This window comes from Oenanthe melanoleuca, chromosome Z (genome assembly GCF_029582105.1).
Source record: "Oenanthe melanoleuca isolate GR-GAL-2019-014 chromosome Z, OMel1.0, whole genome shotgun sequence".
In the NCBI taxonomy this organism is placed as follows: Eukaryota; Metazoa; Chordata; class Aves; order Passeriformes; family Muscicapidae; genus Oenanthe; species Oenanthe melanoleuca.
In genome coordinates, this window is record NC_079362.1 from 58,347,605 (window position 1) to 58,371,811 (window position 24,207).

The window sequence follows — 24,207 nt, forward strand, 5'->3', positions numbered from 1 at the left end:
AAGGAATCCCTTTGATTTCTCATATACCCAGTAGTCATTAACTAACTTATACCTTAAAAAGTACTTTCTTATTCTTGTTCCCGAAGTGTCCAATTTGATATTGTTAAATTAAATTCCAATTCTAGTCTCTGAAACTTGAAAGCTAGTAGGGGTTTTTTAATGTATGATGTACTACACTGGTAACACGTTCCAACTTCCCATCATTTATAATCATTTATAATTTGAATATACCTACTATGTATGAAGTTTACTAACTATTCGAGCTCTAAAACCTTTACACAATGCATTTTACGTCTGATGTCCTCTCCTTTCAAAAGAAGCTTGTCATTAGTTCCTCATCCACTCTTCTTTCCAGTGCTGAAGCCAGAGCCCTCCAGGAAATTACCTTGATTTCTTTTGCTCATACAGATTAAGAATCTTACATTTACACTTAGCCAGCTAAGATTCTCTCACATTTCAGCTCCTACCTTTTTAGTTCATGGTTTGCATATGTGATGCTATATCATGTGTGATCATACCCACTAAAATCTAGAAACTCTAATCACATAATTCTCCAAAGAAATTGCACTTGAAGTAAATTGTATTAATGGCTGGTTAGAAGTCTTGTAAGATGGCTAGAATTTTAATAACTTTTGGAGAAGAAGTGAGAAATAAGCAGTCCCAAAAGATTTCAGGACATTGCAGAAAGTACATGCCATCATTTTAGGTGAATATAGAATTCTGAGACATTAAATATTCAGGTGTTTGATTTAGCTCAGCTCATTCTGGAATGCTTCACTAAGATGAACAAATGTAGGCCTTGGTAGTCAGCATCACAAATCAAACTATCTATAAAAAAAAAATCAGAAACATCTATGAGAGTTTACTTCATATTCATTTTTTGCTGAGTGGGCTTTATTCCCAAATAAAATAAACCAAAGTCAATAATAACTAATCTATATGGGGAAAAAGTGCCCACTGAGTATCATTTTTGCTGTCACAAGAGAAAAATTGATTTCCTGTGGCAGACCCAAATCCCTTTTCCTTTTTATGAATACACATAAATAATAACCTGATGACCAGAAAAGTAAGAACCTTCTCTCTCTCTCTCTCCCTATATATAGCTACCATGGTAGATAGATAGATAGATAGATAGATAGATAGATAGATAGATAGATAGATAGATAGATAGATAGCATACTAATTTTAGAGTAAACAAGTCAGCAAATTACACCATTGACAACTTCCATCTTAGTTACTGACTGAATTCATTGGGGCAGAATTCTCTGTATTTCTCAAACTACAATTAATGGATAAATAAAGTCATAACAGGTAAAAACTGGGGAAAGAGTTTGTTTATAAAGAGTGAGTAATAAAACAATCTGGGTTAAACCATAAAATAACAAGATGATTAGAAAAGAACAATACGTTTATTCAGGAAAGATTGAAGGAGATTAGCCTTCAACTACACTAAAAAGAAAGAAAAGTGGAAAAAGCAGTTTCTCTAATAGAAAAAAAAAATTGCAGCTGATATACTAACTGCTTTCTATTATCTGACCAAGAAATAGCAATGTGAATACAGAGCTAAATTCTCCAGAGATGCTGTTTTGCTTGATAGCATAATTTCACATGTAAAATCTGCATTCATTTCCCATTATATATGTAAGCTGCTACAAACATCCTCATTTGACAGAGACCCTGATGGCTCTGTGCTCTTACAAAATGCACCTAAGCTTACTTTTTGAACAAAATGCAAATTGACTAGCACTAAATAAAAATGAATTCATTTAGTGTGACTCCCATATCCTCCCTCAGTCACTTGTGCTCCTTTCACCGCAGAATGATTTCAGAACAACTTCAAGATGTTCTAACGTAGCATAGGGAAACAGCTTGCACTGAGCAGCAGGAGAGGGCAAAAGTGAGCTTTAAATACTATCTCTACACTCCCATTTTCATGGTATTTACATTATGGCTCCTGTCCAAGGCTCTGGTCCTGTGATTTCAAAGCAACAACTGCACAGCAAGAGTGCAACATTTTGCTCTAATCTACAACATGAATCTTATTAAAATTCAGCAAAGAGCATGTATGGGCTTCTTTTCTTTTTTTTTTTTTTTCTTTGTAGATTCACTGCAGCTGTATATATGTTAATAATTTGCTTCTAAAATGGCTCATGGGACTCAGAGCACAGTTGATTTCACTTTTAGGAGTGCTGTCAACATTAATTTCATTTTAGAAATAGGCTTAGTTTTGCTTATTAAAATGATAATTTGGTAAGTATAAGTTATATTGACAAATTTAAAGTATACTGTCAGACTTCTCTGAATACTGTTGAGCTTGTAAAATTAAATTTATTTTTTTTTTAATTTAGTCCAATGTAACTGTTCTTGATCCAGATCCCTGTCCCAGCAAAATCATTCCTTTCATTATTTCTTTCCCACCCTGACTCCTGTCTTGAAAAAACAAAACAAAACTAAACTAAACTAAAATAAACAAAAATTTTGATATTCAGATACACATCTATAAAATACTCTTCTATCTTCTCTTGCCTTTTCTCATTGCCAGCTTTTAGGGAGGCAATATATATATATAATTTATATAACTTATATAACATTTATATGATATTTTCATGTGTGCAAGTGCTGGGTCATGACAGTTCTTCCACTGATTTATGCTTCCTGACAGTCACAAGTTGGTGACTCACAGATCATTATCTGGAAGGCAAAGGCAGTTGAAAAAATATTATACCAAAAAGCAGTCTGGTTACAGATTAGGGGGAGCTGCATTTACTTGAAGTGTGGCAGTTTGGTGATTTGTTGGCCTAAAACATGGCAGGATGTGTTTCCCTGGAGTCCAGTGAAGAAAATTGCCTAAGACACACTATATAAAATTATTCTGGAATGGATCCTACACTAGGTAAGCTTCTTTTAAAGAATTCCCCCATAAGCTTTAACTTAAACAGTGAGATAAGCCTTATTTGGAATCTCAATTATGCTGAATGACACCTTTTCTTTCCAAATAATAAATGCCTTTGAATACAGATATACCATTTTGCTAATAACAGGAGTCTTTGTCAAAAAATATTTAAAGTCCAGCAATGTGAAGTTAACATTGGAGGGTTCTGTAAAGAACAGGACTTTGTAAAAGAGGGAAATCCTTGACCCAAGGCTCTACAGAAGGCTTTCAAAAAACTGTTGGAATATTGAGAAATACAGGAATTTAATGCTGGTTGCAGTTGCAGAACAGACATTTACCTAACATTTCCTCTCCAAACTATTTGAGGCCAGGAATTTGCAAACACTTTAGAGTGTGCTTTAGAGGAACCATGCAGCATCAGCATGCAAGCATGCAGCAGGACACAGGGCTGTGTAGACAGGATGCTGAACTTACAGTTACCATCCTTTTTTTTGGGTTGGGTTTAAAGACAGTGTTTAAAACTCTCAAGACAGGCACTTCTTAATAGCAATAAAATTGCAATATCTCATAAATATTTGAACAGCCAGTGCTACATTTTAAATAAATAGCATATGAATTTTTAAAAGTACTATCACTGGCCAACATGGCCAAACACCTCACAAAGTGTACAGCATGTGCTCTTTGCACTGAAGTCTGGACATACCTTTTATATTGCCAAGGTCTTTGGTACTGAAGATTGAACCCTGGTTCCATACAAGTTAGTTTTACAAGATGGGTATTATTTATAATGAATGCATCTATGTTTTTACAAATTCAATACTTTCCAAGGCAGCATTTCTTGCAAAAAAAAATTTAATGAGTACAGTTCTGGATTTTCAAAGGACTGCAGTATCACATCTTTTAGCACTTTTGTAGTGTGATTTTCTAGTGTTTTGTAGTGTGCAAAGAAATACTAATCATCATATGTTCTCATTTTTCACACCATTTATGGTGCCCTAATTCATAAATTCTTAGTCCAATTTTCACTCAAATTCTTGGTGCTTTCTCTCACATCCTGCTTCATAGTATGAGCAATGGCAGCCAAACTTCAAATAGCAGAACACATATTATCTTTCCAGACTCTGCTTATATTTCCTTCTGCTCTGATGCTCTTAACATGTAAGCTATACTAGTTATTTCTATTTTCATACATTATATAGATTATTTAAATTATCAGTATGTACTAAAGTTTAGAGAAAAGACAAACTGTCTTGTCTCCTTTTAGGCAAGCAGTATCTCCCCTTCCTACTGTTCATTACCACTTGAATGGCTGAAAGTGAACTTTTCAACAATTTCTTTCTAGGCTACTTATCTAAGATGATGGCACATTGCAGCTGAATTGGATCCAGGGGTGCAACTTTAGTATAAACAGTAAAACAATACAGGAAAAAGAATACAGAATAAACAGGACAAGGTAAAGAGAGCACTAACAATCCCTAAATTCAGAAATAATCAACTTCTGAAATGAACTAAGATTCCCTTAAAGCTATACAGAGATTAAAAACTCCTGGTGGTTCTCTGATAGATCTGACTACAATAGTTCTCTCTGTACGATAATAGGCTTTCTTTTGACTGTACAAATTTTCAATATTTGTTGTTGACAACTCCAGATGCTATGAAAAATAGGGGTAAAAAACAATTAAGCAAAAATAATGATTAATAAATTTCACTATTATTTCCAAGAAATAAGCCCACCAAATATGACTTGCACATAATTGGAAGTTCTCTCGATGAATATGTAAGAAGCATCATATGAAATACTATTGCAGTACAAAAATAGGATCTTACCTCAAGACTTTCAGGCTCCTCAATGATTTATATTGTGTAGAAATAAGCAAACAAGGAGAAATTAAATAGTCCAGGCAAACCATATCCAACTACAGCTGGATAACCCCTATTGAAGGGCATCTTAAAATGAAACAAAAGCTTCCCAGAAATTCCCCTTGTTTCAGCTAACAGCAAAAATCCAGAAAGAGATTGTATTCTATCTGTCAAAACTACATTCCTCATTAACCATATTTTCTCAGCAATGGCTTTTTTAGGGCCTTCTAAGCGACAAACATTTGTGAACATATTGCATTGCTTATCACAGTGGACAGGTAAGCCCCACCCATGTCTGCCTGGAGCTGCTGCCCTTTCAGGACATGTCTGTAACAGCAAATTAAGTTGTGACAAGAAGTATTTCAAGGCTATCAAATCTGTCTATGCTGTGAAACTGTCAGCATGTTTTGCCACACAGTTTTGACCCAGGCTTGCAAGCACTAACAGTTCCTGGGCAGAGTCCAGGACTTAGCGAAGAGAGAAACCATTCCCAACACAAAATCTGGATTTGATGCCCATTCTCTTTCAGAGACTGAAAGAGTTTAAACATATGGACAAAAACTATTCCATACCAGCTGAATACCAGTGCCAAAGGAGATCTTAGAATGTTTCATTTACTAATACAGCTGAATCCAGAGAAATCTCAAATTCCAGCACCAGAGTGGTGTCCCCATGTAAGTGTCACACCACTATTAGGACAATGCTCTCAGGCACATGGTGTATGTAACACTCGCAGTGTTCTGTGCAGGGCCAGGAGTCGGACTTGATGATCCTGATGGCAGCATGTTCTATGACTCTACATTACTCTCTTCAAATCACTTTGATGTATTACAGTATACACATTTGATTTTCATGCTGAGATGAGGAAGATTTACTATCCTCATCTAAAAATATTGTATATTCAAAGTACCAGCTATACATTGCCACCAGCAGCTGAGAAAAGAATAATGAAATATAGTTTGCAGTGGAATAATTCATATTTAAATTAATTAAAAACACCCAGATGAGACAGATGCGATAAAGTCAGGACCTGAAAATTCTGCAATGAAATACTTGTTATATTTGTTATCCTCTTTCTCCGCCTGCTACTCCTGCCTCCACTTTTATTGCTTCACCTTTCACTGTCTTTCTACTGAAACAATGTATTTAGTCATTCTTGAACTGATTCTTATAGTCCCAGTCAGTGTTTCAGGATGTTTCTGCAATACCGCACTACCTCCACACTTTTAAGTTACTGCAGGATACCCCTCAAAGACTTCAATAGCCAGGCATTCTCATGCATATTGGTACTCCTACAGACCCTTCCACCATACACACACACACACTCTCACACACACACACATGCTTTTTTTTTTTTTTTTTTTAATCTGAATTCTATTTATTGCTAAAGGACTGTTAGGAAGTTTGTAGAGAAAAATCAAGTGCCTAATATTAATAGATTTTCTTTTAACAGTTACAATAGTTTTAGTTATTGAATGATGACATTGCATTTTCTCTGTCAGCTTGTGAAACATAGTCCTCACTTAGTCCCCAAGCCCTATGATGATTTATAGAAGCTGTTGATGTGAAGGAAGCAACATTTTGGGTATCAAATGAAATTGTCACAGACACTTCTGAGAAGGATATGCTGACACAAGCAGCTCTTATCCTGTCTTTTCTAGGAGGATATATTTCTATGATTATAGAAATCTAGTCCTGGAAGTCTATGGCTACTCCTAGGGAAAGGCCATCTAAGCAGCAAAAGGCAGTGCAGTGTTCTCATTTGATATTTGCACCAAATTGCTACAATCAGATATGGCTGAATGAATGAAGTTATAACTCTTCTGCGCAATAAACAGATCACAGAGGGAAAACTTGATACTTAATACCTCAGACAAAATTTGTACTGAAATCAGTTTGAAATCACTGAGATTTCTGATCAAGTAAATATAAAAAATGAGCCAGGTATAGACATGGTATGGAGGTATGGATAAATTGTCAGTTAAATACATTGACCTGTCTTTGCAAATGTTATGCTTTCTTCTAAGAACCAGTTTCTGGACTTTATTTTTCCTTATTTTTTTCCTCTCTATTCTGGGGTTTATTTTGACATGTTAGCTAACAAATTCTATTGTCCAAAGAAGCATATAATTTGTCCATAAACTTTTGCAGGCTGCTATTTGTACTTTATCATTGACAGTTCACAAAAGTAATGCAAGGATTTATAGCACCACAGCCACAGATAGATTTAAAAGGTTCTTATTTTTATTTTCTGATTTACACACCTTTGAGCTGTTAATTATTTTAGTTATAATGCATTTTGTCTGAATTAATATTGGGAAATCATTTTTTAAAAATTCAGTGTAAATTTGAAAGTGAGAAAACATTATAGCCGCCTAGTTTCAGCTTGTTCCTTTAAAATTACTAATTAAAACCAAATAGAGGAAAAATATATTACTTTTTATTATTTTTCACTGTAAAACATCCTAAAGCCCTAATGGACTTTTATCCTGTGTCTGTATGTGCTGCATGCAGACAACTTTTCTTCACAAAATTTTTTTACTGTTTCAATGGAGGAATCAATACCTTTTTATGTAAAGCACAATATTTTTTGGATTCCTGTCCTCTAAAAGGTAAGAGACATGTTAATATTCTGTCTTTCTAATGTCCATAGCAGATTTTCACACTTATAATGTGCTGTGAAACAAAATTTCAGAGACAGATGGTGGTCCTATGACAAGGTAATGTGCGACCTCTAATCAATTTAGAACTTGACCTCTGAACTTCTTTCAATTCCAGTAGTGGAAAGAAGATGCTTGGCTCAGAAGGAAAAGAAGCAAACGTTACAGTGCTCCCAGCAGGCTCTTTCTGACCTTTTGAAAATGATATTACAGAAAGGACTAGATGGAGACCCATCCTCCCTGACTCAAAAAATGGAAGAAGACAGTTCAAGAATAGGACACTATTGCCTCCAAGCAAGAAAAACCTCAAAGAAAGAAAAGAATTTTAGGGCATCTCAGTATGTAAACAGCGCCTACCTCAATCTGATAACCCTTCACAGTTCATCTGTGAAAATACACTGTGAGTTTTATTATTAAATAATGACTCTGCTTTCTTGAGTGCCCATCCTGACTTCAAACAAACCTGTAACCTTCCCTGGTATGCATATGAGAACCTTATTCTGACAGAATCTATAAGCACCAACAGGCTAAATTTGAACACAATATATCTTGTTGAAAACATTATTAAACAGGAACATTAACCTAGAAGAATATCATAACAGGAAAAATTGGATTGGGTTGATTGTGTATCTAGATAGGGAATTTCAGTGACTTAACAGCATTACTATTTACAATTTTTGCATTTTATTGTCAAACAGGAATAGCAGAGCAGCATAATTCCATGTATTTCTTCACTTAAGTGCATGGCAAAGTAATTCAGTTCTGATTTTGTTATTTAAAACACATTTTAAAGTTGCATTTCCATTCTTCTGAGTTTACAAAACTGTGAGATTTTCAATAATATTTTATTTCATATAGGCTGAACATCAGCTATCACATGCCACCAAGTACTTTGCCACTGATTTTGAGAGAAGTGTTATAATTTCATGCAAGTCTTATAACCCCATGTTTCTACTCAGATTTAACATCAAACCACACCCGCTATGATTAATTTGATTTCATATTCTATCTAACATTAATTGTCTTTCATAAATGAATAAATTAATACATGAAATGAAAATGGATATTGCAAGAGCACTATTCATTTTAGAAAGTTATTTGCATATCCAATAATAATAACAAAGTATAATATAATATAGATAAAAGTTAGCCATATAGACAATGCCTATTAACAACAATTCTGCTCTGGATATAATTTAGGAGACAGGGTAATAGTGCCCTATTTCAGATTTTTTCAGCTTTCTGAGATCCCTTACTGATTTCATTGAAGGTCCCAGAGGTGCAACAATAAAAAGATTTACTAGCAAGCTTAAGTGCAACACAATGCTCCAACACAGAACACTCCATCTAAGAAGCACAGGCAGCTATAAGTGAGCCATTGCAATTTGAGTTAAGTTGGCAATGATAAGGCCTTTTAAGAACTGGCATTAGAAATTTAGTGAAAAAAGCCCAAACAAAAAACAACAAAAAGAAAGAATCACCAACACAAATAAAGATGCAGTGCTGGATGGGATAAAACCCTCTCCTATGAAAATGTGATCTGAAGTCTTGTCTCTAACCCTACATCTTGGCACATGACTCCTCACGAAGCAGGAAGGTCTCTTCTATGCCCTGAGCCTCTGTTTCCTCTTCCCTAAGGAAGAGCTCTTGGGCTTGTTTCAACCATTCTGGCTGTAAGTTTTTTCAGGCAAGAACTGTCAGAGCCTGTTTGGACTCTGATGCTAATGCCATGCAAAGAGCAACAAAATACATTTTGCAAGAACTGAGAAGAATACAGCTGCTACATCCTATCTACACCAGATATAGACCTGAATGCATTTAGATCATTGGACAGCTTTGAGCAAAGCATGTATTTGTGGCATGGAAAGGTGAAAAATATACTGGTGTCAAACTAATCACATGACGACCTTGTAAATTACAGTAGATATTATTCTTCATGTCTTTCCTAGCAAAAGCAGCAATGTTAATCGTTAAAAATGATTGGTGATTAAAGGAAGAACTGTGTAAAAACATTAATATTAACACAATTTTATTTCTACATCAAAAAAAACTAATAAGGTTATATCAATGTGATCTCCAACATTTAACTGCTAAATGAAATCAGCATGTTATTGATGCGATATTTATTTATTTATTTAATATATGTATAACAACACATTATTTGAGATACCAAGGGCTGAAGGCTAATGAGATAGAGTCTAGCAAACCCTGGGAAGTTCTCCATTATACTGTATTAAGAAAATATTCAATTTATCTGCTGTTTAAATCATGTTAGATGAACTGGACCAAGATTTTATGAAATTTAATGGCTGCCCATCATTAAACACATTTCAAATCATTTGCATTCATGAGAAAAAATAAAAAAGAAAATCTGGGGTTTAAGGCCCTTACAAGTGTCTCACAAAGGAAACACTGCTCAAAGCCCTCAAGTACACCAGGAATATCTGAAGCTTTATCTCCACATTACTAAAGGTCTTGCAATTCCTGCCTCTCCTTTTACTATCGCCCTATCACCCAAGAATTAGGGGATGTAAGCATCGGTGAATCTGTCCTAAATCCAACCATGTCCTGGGGTGTTCCAGGCACAGCTGGGCAAGGGAAGGGATTGTCCTGCTCTGCTCTGCATTCTCAGCCTAGAGGAATTGTGGCTTTGGGGAAATGCTGCCTTAGGATTTTAGCTTTTCTATTTTTCAAACTCTGTACTGCTTTAGTGCATAACTCTAAAACTCTATATAGAGCATTAGCTACTGTCTTCAGATTTTGGTCAGACAAAACAATTTCCCCAGGCTGGAAGCTCAAAGACACCTTACTGTACCAGGCCCCAAAAGTATAATCAAAAGTGAGTTGAGGGCAGGGAGCAAACTGGGGGTATATGACTTAATTACCTGAAGCTGTAATTGGAGGATTAAACCCTGGCATGTAAATGGAACAAACTTATATCAGTCTGAAAAACTCATGACCATCATCCATCCTGGGTGTAGCCTCTCAGAGGTTTCTGACTGCCCAAGCTGTACCTTCTGAAGGCCCTTAATAAATATACCCACTTTTACTGTCCTAACCTTGTCTAGCATCTGCTTGTCTGCTCTAGGTAGCCACTCCAAAGCATCATGTACTGGGCAGCTTCACCTCAAGTCCTGTGTGTGGTTTTGAGCACCTTAATAGAAAAACAACACAAAGGTAATAGAAAGCATCCAAAGAAGGGATGCAAGGGTGGTAAGAGGCCTTGAGGGGAAGCTGTATGAGGAGCTGAGATCATCTGGTCTGTGCAGCCTGGAGAAGAGGACGCTGAGGGGACACCTCACTGCAGTTACACCTTCCTTGGGAGGGGACGAGGAGGGGCAGGCACTGGTCTCTGCTCTCTATGACTGGTGACAGGGCCCAAGGGAAGGGCATGAAGCTGTGTCACGGGAGCTTTAGGTTGAGTATTTGGAAAAGGTTTTTCATGCAGAGGATGGTTGGGTGTTGGAACAGGGAAGTGGTCACAGCACCAACTCTGCCAAAATTCAGTAAGTTTTTGACAGGACTGTCAAGCACAATGGAGGATTGCTGCTTCTGTGTAGGGCCAGGAGTGCGGTCCCTCCCAACTCAGGATGTTTTATGATGCTATGGAATAACTTTTGGCTGTAATTTATTTTTGATGAGAGCTTGTGGAAAAGGAAACCTATTACCTGGCATCCCATTTTTCTCCAGTGGGCATCTTTCTACTGTCTCTAAGGTATAGGCAAGGAATGGGGGAGTTTGTAAGCCTGGGTAACACTCTTTGCACAAGTTTCCTTCCTCAGCAGAAGATGGAAGATGTTTCAGGTGGTTAGGGTGACGGAGCAAAAAAATTACGCCTTCTGTTATGTATCCACAAGTGTAGCTCATACATGAATTCATAATTTTTTAAGGGAAGACACCAGATCCTAAAACTGGTATTTCAAGGTACTTTGATATAATATGTATCACTTTCAATAGTCTTCATATTGCACAGAAGTTTATAGCTCAGGTAATATTATAGCACAGATAATAATATGTATCAACCTGTTTTATTTCTGAAAGTAATTTAATTAATGATAAAGAACTGTACTTCAATACCTTAAAAATACTGTTTGCACTCTAATATTCAAGACAGAAAAATTATGCAAGAAATAATTAATTGCTATTTAATTCCTATGCTCTCTCTGTAAATATATAAGGGTTATTACACTCAATGCAAACCTGCAGCTGTGTAAATGCTATCAAAACTACTACAATTCGCTTAATTCACAGAATTATTTTTTAGCTTACCCAAATCTGTAGCTTAATTCTTTTTTCATTTCTGAAAACTGTTTTTACTTTGAAATCGATCCCAACCGTGCTTACAAATGCGGATGTAAAGGAATCATCAGCATATCGGAACAAAAAGGAGGTTTTCCCAACACTGCTGTTGCCGATAATGAGCAGTTTGAACATGTAATCAAAGTTCTGGTCAGATGTATCTTTCTGGCCATATCTGGAATCTTGAACGGATGCCATCTGTAATTAAAAATAAAAAAGAAATATCTTATTGTCTCTTTTATCATAAAAAATGGAAACATTTAGATTTTATTGAAGTTTTCCATAGCAGGTATCAATGATGCTGAAGAAGGATATCTTCTTGAAAGATTAGTAATGTGTATGCTTCAATGCAAATTTCAAGAAACACACAGAGACCTAATATTTTTTTGTGATTCTTATACCTAGTAGTAGTTCTGGTAGCAATAGAGGATGTAAAAATGACTGGTGACTGGTACCAAAAGAAAAAAAAATTCTAAAAATCCAGGACAGTGCTTGAGTATATCTCTAAAAATGCTTGTTTTCAGAAAATGTGATGAATAGATGGTGAAAAGGAAACAACACTTCATTAGCATAAGAGACAAAAAAGAGATCAATGCTTCATTTTGACACAGTAGGTGTATTTCCAAACAGAAGCATAGTAAGTTTTACATCTATTAAAATTCTCAAATAATTTATTTTACTGCAAATACGTTGTTATTTTTGCCCTGCCTATAAACTTACTCAAAGCATTTTTCCTGCATCAGCTTTTAGTTCTCATACCATTAAATAGTGAGTATATACACCTGTGAAATAAATTCTTGATTTTTTTCATTACTAGTATATTCTATAGTTTTTTGAATTTGCAATATTAATGCAACATCATCACCATAAGCGGCAGTTAGATAGTATGATTTGGAAGGGTTGTTTAAGATCATCTAGTCCCAATCCTGCTGCCAGGGACACCTCCCACTAGACCAGATTGCTCAAGGCCTTATCTAAATTGGCTTTGAACACCACCTGGGCTGGGGCATCCACAACCTCTCTGGGCAACCTGAGCCAATATCTCACCAACCTCACAGTAAATATTTTTTCATAATACCTAATCTAAATCTCCCACTTTCAGTGTGTGCCCATTTCTCCTTGCCCTGTTACTCCAGCTCCTGTCAGAGAATTCCTCTCCAGTTTCCCTGTAGACCCCCTCAGGTACTGGAAGCTGTCTATGAGGTCCCCACAAAATTTTCTTTTCTCCAGGCTGACCAGCCCCACCTTGCTCAGCCTGCCCTCATAGGGGAGGTGCTCCAGTCCTCCTAACAAGCTCCTGGCCCTCCTCTGGACTTGCTCTAACAACTCCTTGTCATCGTGCTAGGGACTCCAGAGCTGGATGCAGTGCTCCAGGTGGGATCTCAGCAGAGCAGAGCAGCACAATCCCCTCCCTCAATCTGCTGGCCAATGCTGCTTTGGATGCAGCCAGGATTCCCTTGGCTTTCTGGGCTGGGAGCACTCGCTGCTGGCTCATGGTGAGTTTTCCATCAGCCACCACCCCCAAGTCCTTCCCCACAGGGCTGCTCTCAATCACTTCTGTGCCCAGCCTGTGGGTGTGTCTGGGATGGCCCCAGCACAGGTGCAGGACCTGCACTTGGCCTTGCTGAGGTTTGCAGTGGCTCATCTCCCAACTGTGTCAAGGTCCTGCTGGATGACATCAACATTTGGAAATTTGAGTCCTTAAAATACAGTTTTTAATCCATATAAAACACCTGAATAAGTACAGATTACTGAATACAGTTAAAGAGAAACTTATCTTGCCCTAGGCACTTCAAAGATCATGGATTCCATTTATAAAGTACACCTTAGGCTTTCATGAAAACTGCAGAGATTTGTGTGAAAACCTGACCAAAGTTCTTCCTAGGTTGCTCAAAAGCAAATGGCAAAAATAAAAAACTTAGAGTATTTCAGATGAGTTTTTAAGAAAAATTTTCAATATTTTGTGAATCTGTGGAATTTTTTGAATACGATTATTCCAAGAACAACACTTTTGCATGCTGATTTGAGACAGACAGACACAATAACCTAACATAAAGGCTTACAAAAAAGCAGCTCATGTAAAAGCTTTCTACTTTAGGCATCTCAGAACACATCTGGACAACCAGAAAGGACAACTGGAACCAGGTGACAGCTGTGCACTAACCCACACTCTCACCAAAATTTTAGTTACTGTATAATTGTTTTAGATAATTCTGCTATCTTGTAGCATTAAAAACATTATACCAGCTTCTCTGGGCTACTGAAGAGGCATACAGGAGTGGAGACAAAAAGTTCTGTAAAAGACATAGAAAGTAGCAAGTTTTTAATAGAAAATTCAGATTTATTTTTCATAAATTACACAGCAGGGAATATTTTATTTCAGAATTCGATTTCAGAATTACCTTCTTCATTAAATGCAGTATTGGATACCTACAAACTACTAACCTGAGTGTTAGCATTGCCCTTAATATTTATTCACTTTTTCCACAGGTAGAATAAAAACCTGAATATTGTCAATCATATACATTACTAATCTTTCAGCTTTATTATTTCTATAGAAAGGAGAGAAACTTTCATTACTGTCCCATATTGTATAACTATTTGGGGATATTTTGCTTAGAACACAAGAAAAAGGAAATCAAATATTGATTAAACGAGTCTACTCACAAGTTGCTATAAAGCAGTATAACACAGGGCATGCTGATGGTGTGTAGCGTTTGCAACAAGAGGTCAAAGATGTCTCTCAGACCAAAGACTGCAGTGGCTATGGGTGCTAGATGTGTGACCACTGTGTGTTGCTACAGCAGCCTGTTCGACAGCCCTTCTGGCTCCCCTCTGTTGTGCTGCAGCTGAAAGCAGAAGTTACTCCTTGCAGCAAGGAGGAATATCATATTCTTTCCTGATTTTATCTCCTAGGAAGCCTTTCACATTGCTTCTTCAACAGCTTAAGATTTACAAAAAGAGGTTTAAGCTTTCATCCATTTGCTTCCCTGAGTCCTATGAAGCTTCCAAATCATGCCCATGTACTTTAGTGCCTAACATTTCAGAAATGGTATGATTCAGTGAGCAGAGAAATCAGGAGACCTGGATTCTAATAATAGTCCTGCTAGACCATGTACATTGTGTAGCCTTCCTGAGTAATAATGTGCTTCCTGTGGATAGTTTTTTTACCCACAGAATTTCAGTGCTCCTCAAAATTACTGAGGTTATATGCATTACTCATGCAGCAGTTTCCTAAACATTTCTGGGGGAAAAAAATTTAAAAAACAACACCTTCACTGTGCCATAAACTTATTTTTTTACTTGCAGCATCATAGGCAGAATTACAGGATGTTGAACACAGAATTGAATCTATTCTTATTTCGGGGACAGGGGTATGTCTACAGGACGCAAAAGGCATAGGAAAGGCATAGGAAAGAACTGATTTCTCCAAGAGGATTAGCGAGGTAATAATTTAAACTCTTTGGAGAGACAAACTTTAGCCTAGTGAGCCCGTCTCCCTGGACTACTGATAGTGATCCTTTCTCCTGCCAAAACCCAAATGAGCCTGCACTAGTGTAAAGAAACATCAAACTCCATGCAGTTGCTAAGACCTTGCCATTACTTCCCAAATTTACTCCTTCCGTAGTAAGCAAACAGACAAATACTTCTAAGCACAATCCACATTATGTTCATAATAAAAATGGCACCTTAAAGGAATATCTGTATTTCTGCTGACTGTAAGGGAAATATAGATGCTTGGTCCTCTTGAACTTTTTGAATACGCCTGTAGTGCTTCTGTTTCTTAAATATAACCTGCTGACTTAAAAATAAGTATGGAATGCACTGTAATCCACTTTCCAAGGTAATAATATGTCAGTTCACTCCTGACCCTATTGGAGGCATTTGTAAAATATGAAGAATAAAATGGTTTGGAAATTATGCTGGAAGCAATCCCTAGGAATGCTGTGTTCCCATCTGTAATTAAACACTATGTACATGGATGAGAAACAAATAAATCTCACTAATGCTATGATATTCTGTTTCCAATAAAGTAAAATGCATACCTTTATTTTGACAACTTCTTCTCTCGAAGGTTAAATGGATATATTAAATGAGCATCACTTTCAACAAAACATGCTGAGTTTTCAGTACAACGTCGTCATTATTTAGTGAAATTGCACAGGTTTATTTTCATTAGCACCAAAAGCAGTTTCAAGCCACTTCCTAGAGCACTTAGGACAGACTTGAAAGTCAACTGGGAAGGCTAAGCTCAAGACAATGAACAGAAGACCTATAGACAGGAGATCTCACATGCTTGCTCCTTATCAAAGCCAGGAGGAGTTATGTTGCCAGCTTGAATAAGGTACAAGGACGAATAAAGGATAGCGTTGTATGCTTCCCTGCTTACAGCACATCTCTAAACTCCTCACACATGGATTATTTAAGAGCATAGGCAAGTTTAATCATTTAGCAGAGTTTTCTGTTCAGACTCAGGTGCTTTCCAAGTCTCATGTTTAGCTGTTTCCTTGATCCCAAAACAAGAGGTGAAAATAAAGCACGGTTGAGAACAAATATCAGAAAATTTGTTTACCTGCCACCTTCATTATCATAACAAAACATTTGGCTATGTGCCTCCTTATGCCTTAGCAGGGTTCATTCTTTGACAGAATCAATTTGAACAGCTTTCTTCAGCAGTGAAGGATGCTGTGACCTCCCTTGCCCTTATATATGCACTCCACTCTGCATTTTTAGTGTAGGATGATTTGCCCCTTGTGCAAAAGGCAAGAAAATCTGACATTGAAAACACTGAGATTCATTCCTTCATGCCTTTAGCAGATGTGTTGTTTTCTTTTAAAAACTCTAATAACAGTCATGTCTTAAAGGAAAAGATGAACAGTAAGTCCAGAGAAAATGTCTTGCTTCTATGTACAGTGAGGATAGATAGAGACTGGTTAGTGAACTTTAAGTTGTTGCAAAGTGCAACACTCTAGTCCTCGTGCTGTTACAGCCTGCCCCAGAAAGTGGGGTTACTGAGGTCCTTTTAATAGATCACTTTGGTCAGACTAGAGTCAATCATACATAGTGTTTATACATGCATAGTTGAAGGGAAAAATAAATGGTTCTTTCCTATATACAGGCTAGAAATATATATACTTCTATTTCTTTCTATAGGGCAGCTGACTTTAGTTGGTATTTTAGTAAAAATAAAGCTTCCTGCATATACAGCCTTTTTCGAGGTGGTCTTTCTGTCTTTTGTAAAATGTAATTCATCAAACATAATCAATGGATATTGAAACAACAGAATACAGTGGAAAAATTCAATGACTGTAACTTACCAAACTATATGGAGGATGTGCGAGTGACACTCACTGCACATAGTTGTCTTTCAGGTGTAGATCAACATACATCATCAGAGTAGTTAAAGTGTTACTAAATCCTCATAAAAAACACTGTGACAAACAACCTAGTCACCAAGAAATTAACTACTTTTGAGGTGAAATATCAGACTAATCTAGGGATTGGATTTTAATCTTAACTCTTTCAGAAGCATCCTATGAATTTTGTTTTCTTCTTTTCTGTATCTTGGGGAAGCTGCTTACTCTTTTGTATTTTTGGCGTGTTCTCAACAAATACATTGATATCCACAGATGTAGATCACAGCCAATCCTCACAAATCTTTATCATTTATTTTTAACCAATTAATAAGAATTAACAGGGTTCAGTAGACAATGCGCTGGCCACTTATTTGGAATTTACTGATTGCCAGCCATCTGCAGAGCACAGCTTGTAAACTAATGTACTTGGCAGCATCAGGAAAAGCTTATCTGCTTCAAGGTATTATGAGGTCAGAATCATGTATATATGTAATTGTACACAAAAAGAAACGAGGTTAAAAACAGGTTTTTTTTAAGCAGAACACTGAAAGGTGAAGTTGGGGAATGCCAAGAAGACACTGAGATGTTAGGCTAAAACACTTCAGAGATGCTCTGCTTGCTTTATATCAGCAAAACTAACATGAATATGGCAACACTGCCAGGAGCTGCTCAGGGCACTAGAACGTGAATAAAAAACAATTATGGCAAGGCTCTTAGGATTCTTGTGGTGAGCTACCGAAATATCCTTCATTTCTCTTTCTTTAATTTACTTTATCTATGAAAAGGATAGCTTAGGAAGCATATTTCTAATTACCACTCTAGGTAGCATGTAAAAAAACCCTTCATCAAGTAGTGGCAAAACCAGAGATACAATCCTAAGTTAGTATAACACAGGATGTTAGGAGACCTCCAAAATAGTGCAGCTATGAAAAGAAAAATAAAAGCTGCGTCAGCCTAGGTACTCAAGAATAAATAAATTTATATTTACCAAGGAATATAAAAGAATGAAAATGAGATGGCTAAAGCCTTCTGCCATTTACTCTATTTAGTGCAGCACTCAGGGTCATGAGACTAGGAAAGTTTTGTCTGCCAGAGAAGCTGAATCAGGCTAAGAGACTAAGTGAAATACTAATGCTACTGTCTAGGGCACTGGTGAGACAGTATTAGTGACAATTCTGATCAAGTGTGTTTATGAATGCCAAATTCAAATGGGAGAACACTCAGAAAGGTTAACAGGAAGATTAGAAGAAAGAACTTATCTCATGGCAGAAATAAAAACCAAATCAAACCAGACCAAACAAAAACACAGTAAACAAAACATGAGCTTGTTTCTCTGGATAGTAACCTGGTCGTGATGCAATAAGAACTATTTTGACTGATGTAACCAGCAGACACTGGTTGCTTATCAATAGTATAAACTAGCCCCTGAGTACCTCTGAGCTGGAGGTTAGTAAGTATCTAACCAGTAAGGGAACAAGCTTCCAGGGTACACTTCCAAAAGGGGGAGTGACAGAAGGAGGACTACAGACTCCAGATGCAGCTAGACCAATTAATTAAAAGGTATATGTAAGTTTCTCTATGGACTTGCTGCCTTGGCAGACTCTAGCACTCCAGTACTTCTACTATGAACTAACACTGACATATCTAATACTTTTGCTGAGCGATAGGAGCTGAATTGTCATGCAAACTCCTCTATCTAATAGCTTTGATTGGCCCTTTTTATCATTTTATAATTTTATATAATCATTTTATAATTTTTTAATAACTTCTTAAATACCTGTAAGCAGCATTTTGGCTTGCTATTGCTGTTCTCCATTGTGTCTGGATGTGCCAGGTATAAACATGCCTTGTCTAGATGTACCTATTGCCAGTGACAACAGGATATAAAAAACTAAGGAAAATCTTTTTTAGTTCTTTCCTTGGCAAGGAGATAATTTACACATTATCTTCCTAATTTTTTCTTCCCTCAGCCACCTTTGAATTGATCTGATGCCCTGGCAAATGCAAGAGGGTGTCTCTAGAAATTTAGTGTTTTCTACAATCTGCCACCATTAATGTCCATATGCTCTAATAAACACTAAAAACAGGTTATCCAAACTACAGCTCTTTTTGTATTTTGCCAAAGTGCAGGTATGTGGAAGACGTGCATGCTACAATCAGACAAGGAATGAAACTAGAATTCACTAGAGTGAATTGGTGCATGAATCTCTGAAAATTTCCCACTGAACCTGCACTTTTGAAAGCATCGTGAAATCCTTAGGGACATTACTGAGAAAGATACATAGATATCTCAAGTAATTCAGACCAACTCTAAAAAGAATACGCAAAAACCATAAGAAATTAAATGTTTCATAAAAAAGAAAGTTCATTGCTTTAAAACTAAAAACTCCTCTATGGCCAAAAGCATTCCTAAGACATATCTGTTCTTTCACAGCATGGCTAAAGAAATAAAAAATAGCCATAAACTGTGATCCAGATACAGCAGATGACAGCAGCAAACTTTTTCACTAGACAAGTCTTTCCTGGAAGGACCATTTCTCTGGTAATTGTTGGCCCTTCCTGTCTTCAGAGAAATTACCTGAACTTGAGATTGAAACAAAGAACTCACAAACACAGAAAGATGGCGACAGTGCTCAGGGCCTTTTTTCATCCTGCTATTTTAACATTTTTGTTTTCTTTTAAATTTTTGCTTGCAAATGTAAAAAGTTATGCTTACACTCTGAGTTGTTTTGATGTGATCAAAAGACATACATTTGATCACTCTTTCTCCTGCTCTACAATTCAGAGATGGTAGTTCTTTAACAGACTGCTGCAAATTGTTGTGTACAAAGCAACTACATTCATTTCATGCAATAGGAAATCACATAGCTGAAAAAAAATAAATCTAGCAATTAGCTCAGCCAATCTAAACTCTGTTTGAACAAGGTTCAACCATATAAACCTAATGTGGTGGGAAAAAAGTATTCTGCAGAAGAATCCACAACAGAAAATTGTTTTACTGGAATCAGTAATAGGAATAATATATGGGTATGCTGGGAATAATATAAGTAGAAGAAAAAAACCCAAAAAAGCTACAGAAACCACAATTGAAAAATCAAGCTCTGTGTGCCAGACTGCATTTTCACATTTTGGAAAAATCCAGACGCATATGATCATAATTTTGAATGTGATATGCTTAAAAATAGCCACTGTTTGACCATGTCAGCAATTTTGAAAAAATGGATTTTATTGGGGGTTTACAGCTTTCTGCTGTCTCTCTTTATTCTGAGGATGCACTTCTGCCGACTTTTACTCAATTACGTTCAACAATAATTCCAGTTCTGACAATCTCAAAAAAAAACAAGGAGCTGTTCTCTGATTGATGCGTAAAATTTCTATTTATTTTTTCTAAATCTGAACTCTCTTTTCTTTAGATTCTGTTTTGATGTTGTACTACCATTTTGTTTCCACAACTATTTAAAAACTTTGGAGAATTCAACAACCTGTCAAAAATGTCAAATACAGTAGCAACCAATCTACAATTGGCACCCTTTACTAACAAAATTACCTTTAATGAAAAGCTCTCCAAAGCCAATATATACTAAACATGTCTTCAGTAGATCAAGAAATGTGTATAATTGGAAAATACCACATGAACATTTCTGACACATGCATGTAGCCAGCAAAAAGGTTGCAGATCTACCCTTAGCCTGAAATTTTATTACTGCCAGAGTAGATATTCAGCATGAAAAGCATTAGCTAACAGGGCCGCAGCTCATAACTTAAATCACAGCAGACTGCAAAAGTGCTCTTTGTACTCGATCATAAAATGATTGTTACCAATCCACTTCTCTACTGAAAAAGAGTCATATTCAAATGTACAGTATGGGGGCTCCAGAGCTCCTGTGTGGGATTACAAAACAGGCCACAATTAATAATTTAATACAGTTCACCAGCAAAAGACTGCTTTGAGTTAACAACAGAGAAACTGCGAAAAAACTCTGCATAATGCAACTTGTATCTGTCTAGCACCTGCTGATCCAGAGCTAAGGAATATTACATCTTTCCATGTATAAAAACCGCTAAAAGCAGGCCCCTCTTTGCTAGCCCCAGCCGCAGCCAGGAGCCACCTCTCCCCGCTGTGGGCGGACAATGCTCCATGACTGCACAGCTGGCGGCATCGTGCCAACGTCCTGCCGCCTCGGCAGGAGCCCACCGCCCGCACCTGACAGCCAGTCACTCCCAGGAGAGCTGCGACCGGCCCTTGAGGGGCACGATGGCAACAGCACCGCTCGATGTGCCCGAGAGTGACAGGAAACCCACCCGCTGCCCCTCGAGGGGCTCTCCCTCCCGGGGACACGACCCCTCGCACACGCCGGGCCACGCCAGGGGTGTCCTCACCCTCAGCCCGCAGCAGCAGAGCGGGCCCGGCGGCCCGGCCGGAGGGGCTCCTGCCCCGTCCCGGCTCGCGGCTGCACCGCGCCCGCCGCACCCCTCGCTCGGCTCCGGCCCGGCCACCGACCTGCATGGGCGCTTCGTGCCTCATATCTGGGCGCGGCCCCGCCGCCCGCCCGCTGCCGCTCGCTCCCGCACGCCGACAGCCGCCGCCGCCCGCCCGGGCTCTGCCGGCAAACCCGCGCCGAGATCAGCACCGGAGCTGTCCCCGCTCCGCCCCCGGCCCGCCCCACCCTCTCTCCCGTGCCGTCCCGGGAGTCGTAGTCCGGCTGCCCGGGTTCCTCGCCCTGTCTCTGGGACAAAGGACTACAGCTCCCGGGGTGCTCAGCGCCAGGCCGCCAGCGGGCGGGGCCGGAGCGGGCAGCGCGGCGGGCGCGGAGCTCCGCGATCCCGTCTCGGGGCCGCGGAGGGCGGCGGGGCCGGGAGTGGGCGCGCCGTGCCCGTGCTGAGGCGGAAAGCGGAGATGGGGCGGGCGAGCAGGCACCGCCGGCTCGGGGAATGTGCTGCCCTCCCGGCCCGCCCGCAGCCAGGAGGAGCAGCGGCGGCCGGGGGCTGCGGGAGCCGCTCGGCGGAGCGGAGCGGAGCGGAGCGGAGCGGAGTGACCTCTCCCGGGTCCGGGCGCGGCGCTGCACAGCGCCGTCTGCGGGCAGGGGGAAGGCGCGCCGGCAGGCTCCGGGCCGCGCGGCCGCTCCCGCCCCGTTATCCCGCTCCCGTTATCCCGCTCCTTTCTTGGCCCGTTATACCGCTCCGCTCTTTCCTGCCCCGTTATCCCGCTCCAGTCTTTTTATCGCGCTCCTGCCCCGCTATCCCGCTCCCGCATTCGGGCCGGTGCCTTCTCACGGCCGCGCCCCGAGGCCCACAGCCCGCGCTGTGGCCCGAGCCCGAGCGCCTTTCATGCTGAGGAGTGCTGGCCAGGGTCCCTGCTGGGCACACTGACAGTCCCTGGGCTGTCTCCTCCTCGCATCCCGCTGTCCTGCTTGCTCCAGCCGCGCTTGGCTTTTGCCCGGTCGCTGACAAACAGCCCCGCCGGGACATGGGGACATCGCTTCTGGATGGTGGCAGCCGGTTTTGATGTCCGTCCTGATGTCATTATGAGGTAGTGCTTAATCATCCAAGGACACGCTTTAAATACCTATCTCACTGCTTTTTGCATAACCCCATCCTCTAATGAAGGGTCCATATTTACCTTGGGCCAAAATGGACGGGTCCGTAGAGGGTAGAAAAATGTATATAGTGTGTTGGAGCCAGATTTAAGATTCAGCAAGTTCTGCTCTAATGAAAGGGTGAAGATGAGCCATGGGTAACTCTGGGGATGTCTGCCCAAGGTTTGAGAGCTGGACGCATTCCAGGCTGAGGAAAGGGCAGGGGAAGGAAGCAGTGGTGGCTGAGGCAGAGTGGAAACAGCAATTTGCCCTTTTGGTTATCCACTTAACATACATGGTATACGTTGCATGAAGTGAAGTGCCCATAGGACCTGGGGCATGAATAAATTGTGTCATAGAGACATGAATATGGATTAAAGTGTATGTCAGAAGAAATTTCATTCTAACTGCAGTTTTTAAATTTCATTTGCAGCTGTTTATACCTACCCCACTATATTATGAAGAGAGGAAGTAAGTATTTTTCAAAGACATTGTGCATTTTCTGAACATCACCCTTCTTTCCTGCTTGAAACACAGAACTTTGCTCTTTCTGCCATTGTAGATATCTTGATTTTGCTCAGCATTTTAGATCCACTTGCATGGGTGCTAAGCGTCACTTTTGAGTTTTCTTAATGTCTGCAATTTAATCTTACTACTGATTTTAGGTGAGTACCTACCAAAAATCATGAGTAACAACCCATTTCCCTCTGAAAGAAGGGCACATTATAAGTATTATCAACTGCAGTTAGGGAAAAAACAGAAAGTTTTTTCTCCTATGACAGCTTTGTTTCATGGGGGTTTGGTTTTAGAAAGTATTATAAATATATCACATAATGCTGAATATATATTATAGTTTTCCATAAAATGGAAATTCACTTTAAATCCTAGCTGAATAGATATTTGAAACAGTAGATTCAAGTATTCAGAGAAGTTTTTGATTATGGAATTTAGAAAATAGATACTATGGATTTACTATTATATTAAAGTTTTAAAGTAGATTTACTGCAGATACATTAGAAATTTAATACTTAGATGATGCCAGGTTTATCCCAAGACAAAAATCCTCCTCAGCTTTCAATTATATTTGCATTTATCTTAGCATTGAAGTCTTGAAGCAGTCTCTCACCTAAAATCTCCATACAGGCAACTATTAATAGACCATAAAGCTGTGTTACTTCTACATTATCATATGTCCTTTTGCAAAGCATGGGATTTATTTTCTTCTGGTGCAAATGTTAAAGTAAACAGATATATGCATAAATAATACTTTTTCTTACTTTAGTTTTCAAATGCATAAAAATGCACAAATAACACTGATTTTGTGGAATCATGGTGTGATTTGTGTTGGAAGGGGTCATCTGGTTCTGATTGTGCAGGGACCCCACCCACTAAACCAGATTGCTCAGAGCTCCATCCAGCCTGGCCTTGTTTTGCATTGTGTGTTGGTTGAAGAGATGATACTGGGATAATATTTTATTACTTAATTTTTTTCCCTTTGTTGTCTGGCAGAAACTTATCTTTTTCTTTCTGTATTCTTCAGAGCCTTTTGAAGACAATATCGG

At 38.8% G+C, this 24,207-nt stretch overlaps 1 protein-coding gene across 1 annotated transcript in view; it reads right to left on the minus strand.

Annotated features, from left to right (window-relative positions):
• RAB3C (RAB3C, member RAS oncogene family) overlaps positions 1-21,710 on the minus strand; it is a 129,429-nt gene extending 107,719 nt beyond the window's left edge. The window contains exons 1-2 of the mRNA XM_056514410.1: positions 21,571-21,710; positions 11,683-11,910 (exon numbers count right to left, since the gene is read on the minus strand). Of these exons, the coding sequence (XP_056370385.1) occupies positions 11,683-11,910; positions 21,571-21,594 (252 nt within the window). The 5' untranslated portion in view covers positions 21,595-21,710. The remainder of the gene's footprint in view (positions 1-11,682; positions 11,911-21,570) is intronic.
• Positions 21,711-24,207: the final 2,497 nt, after the last annotated feature.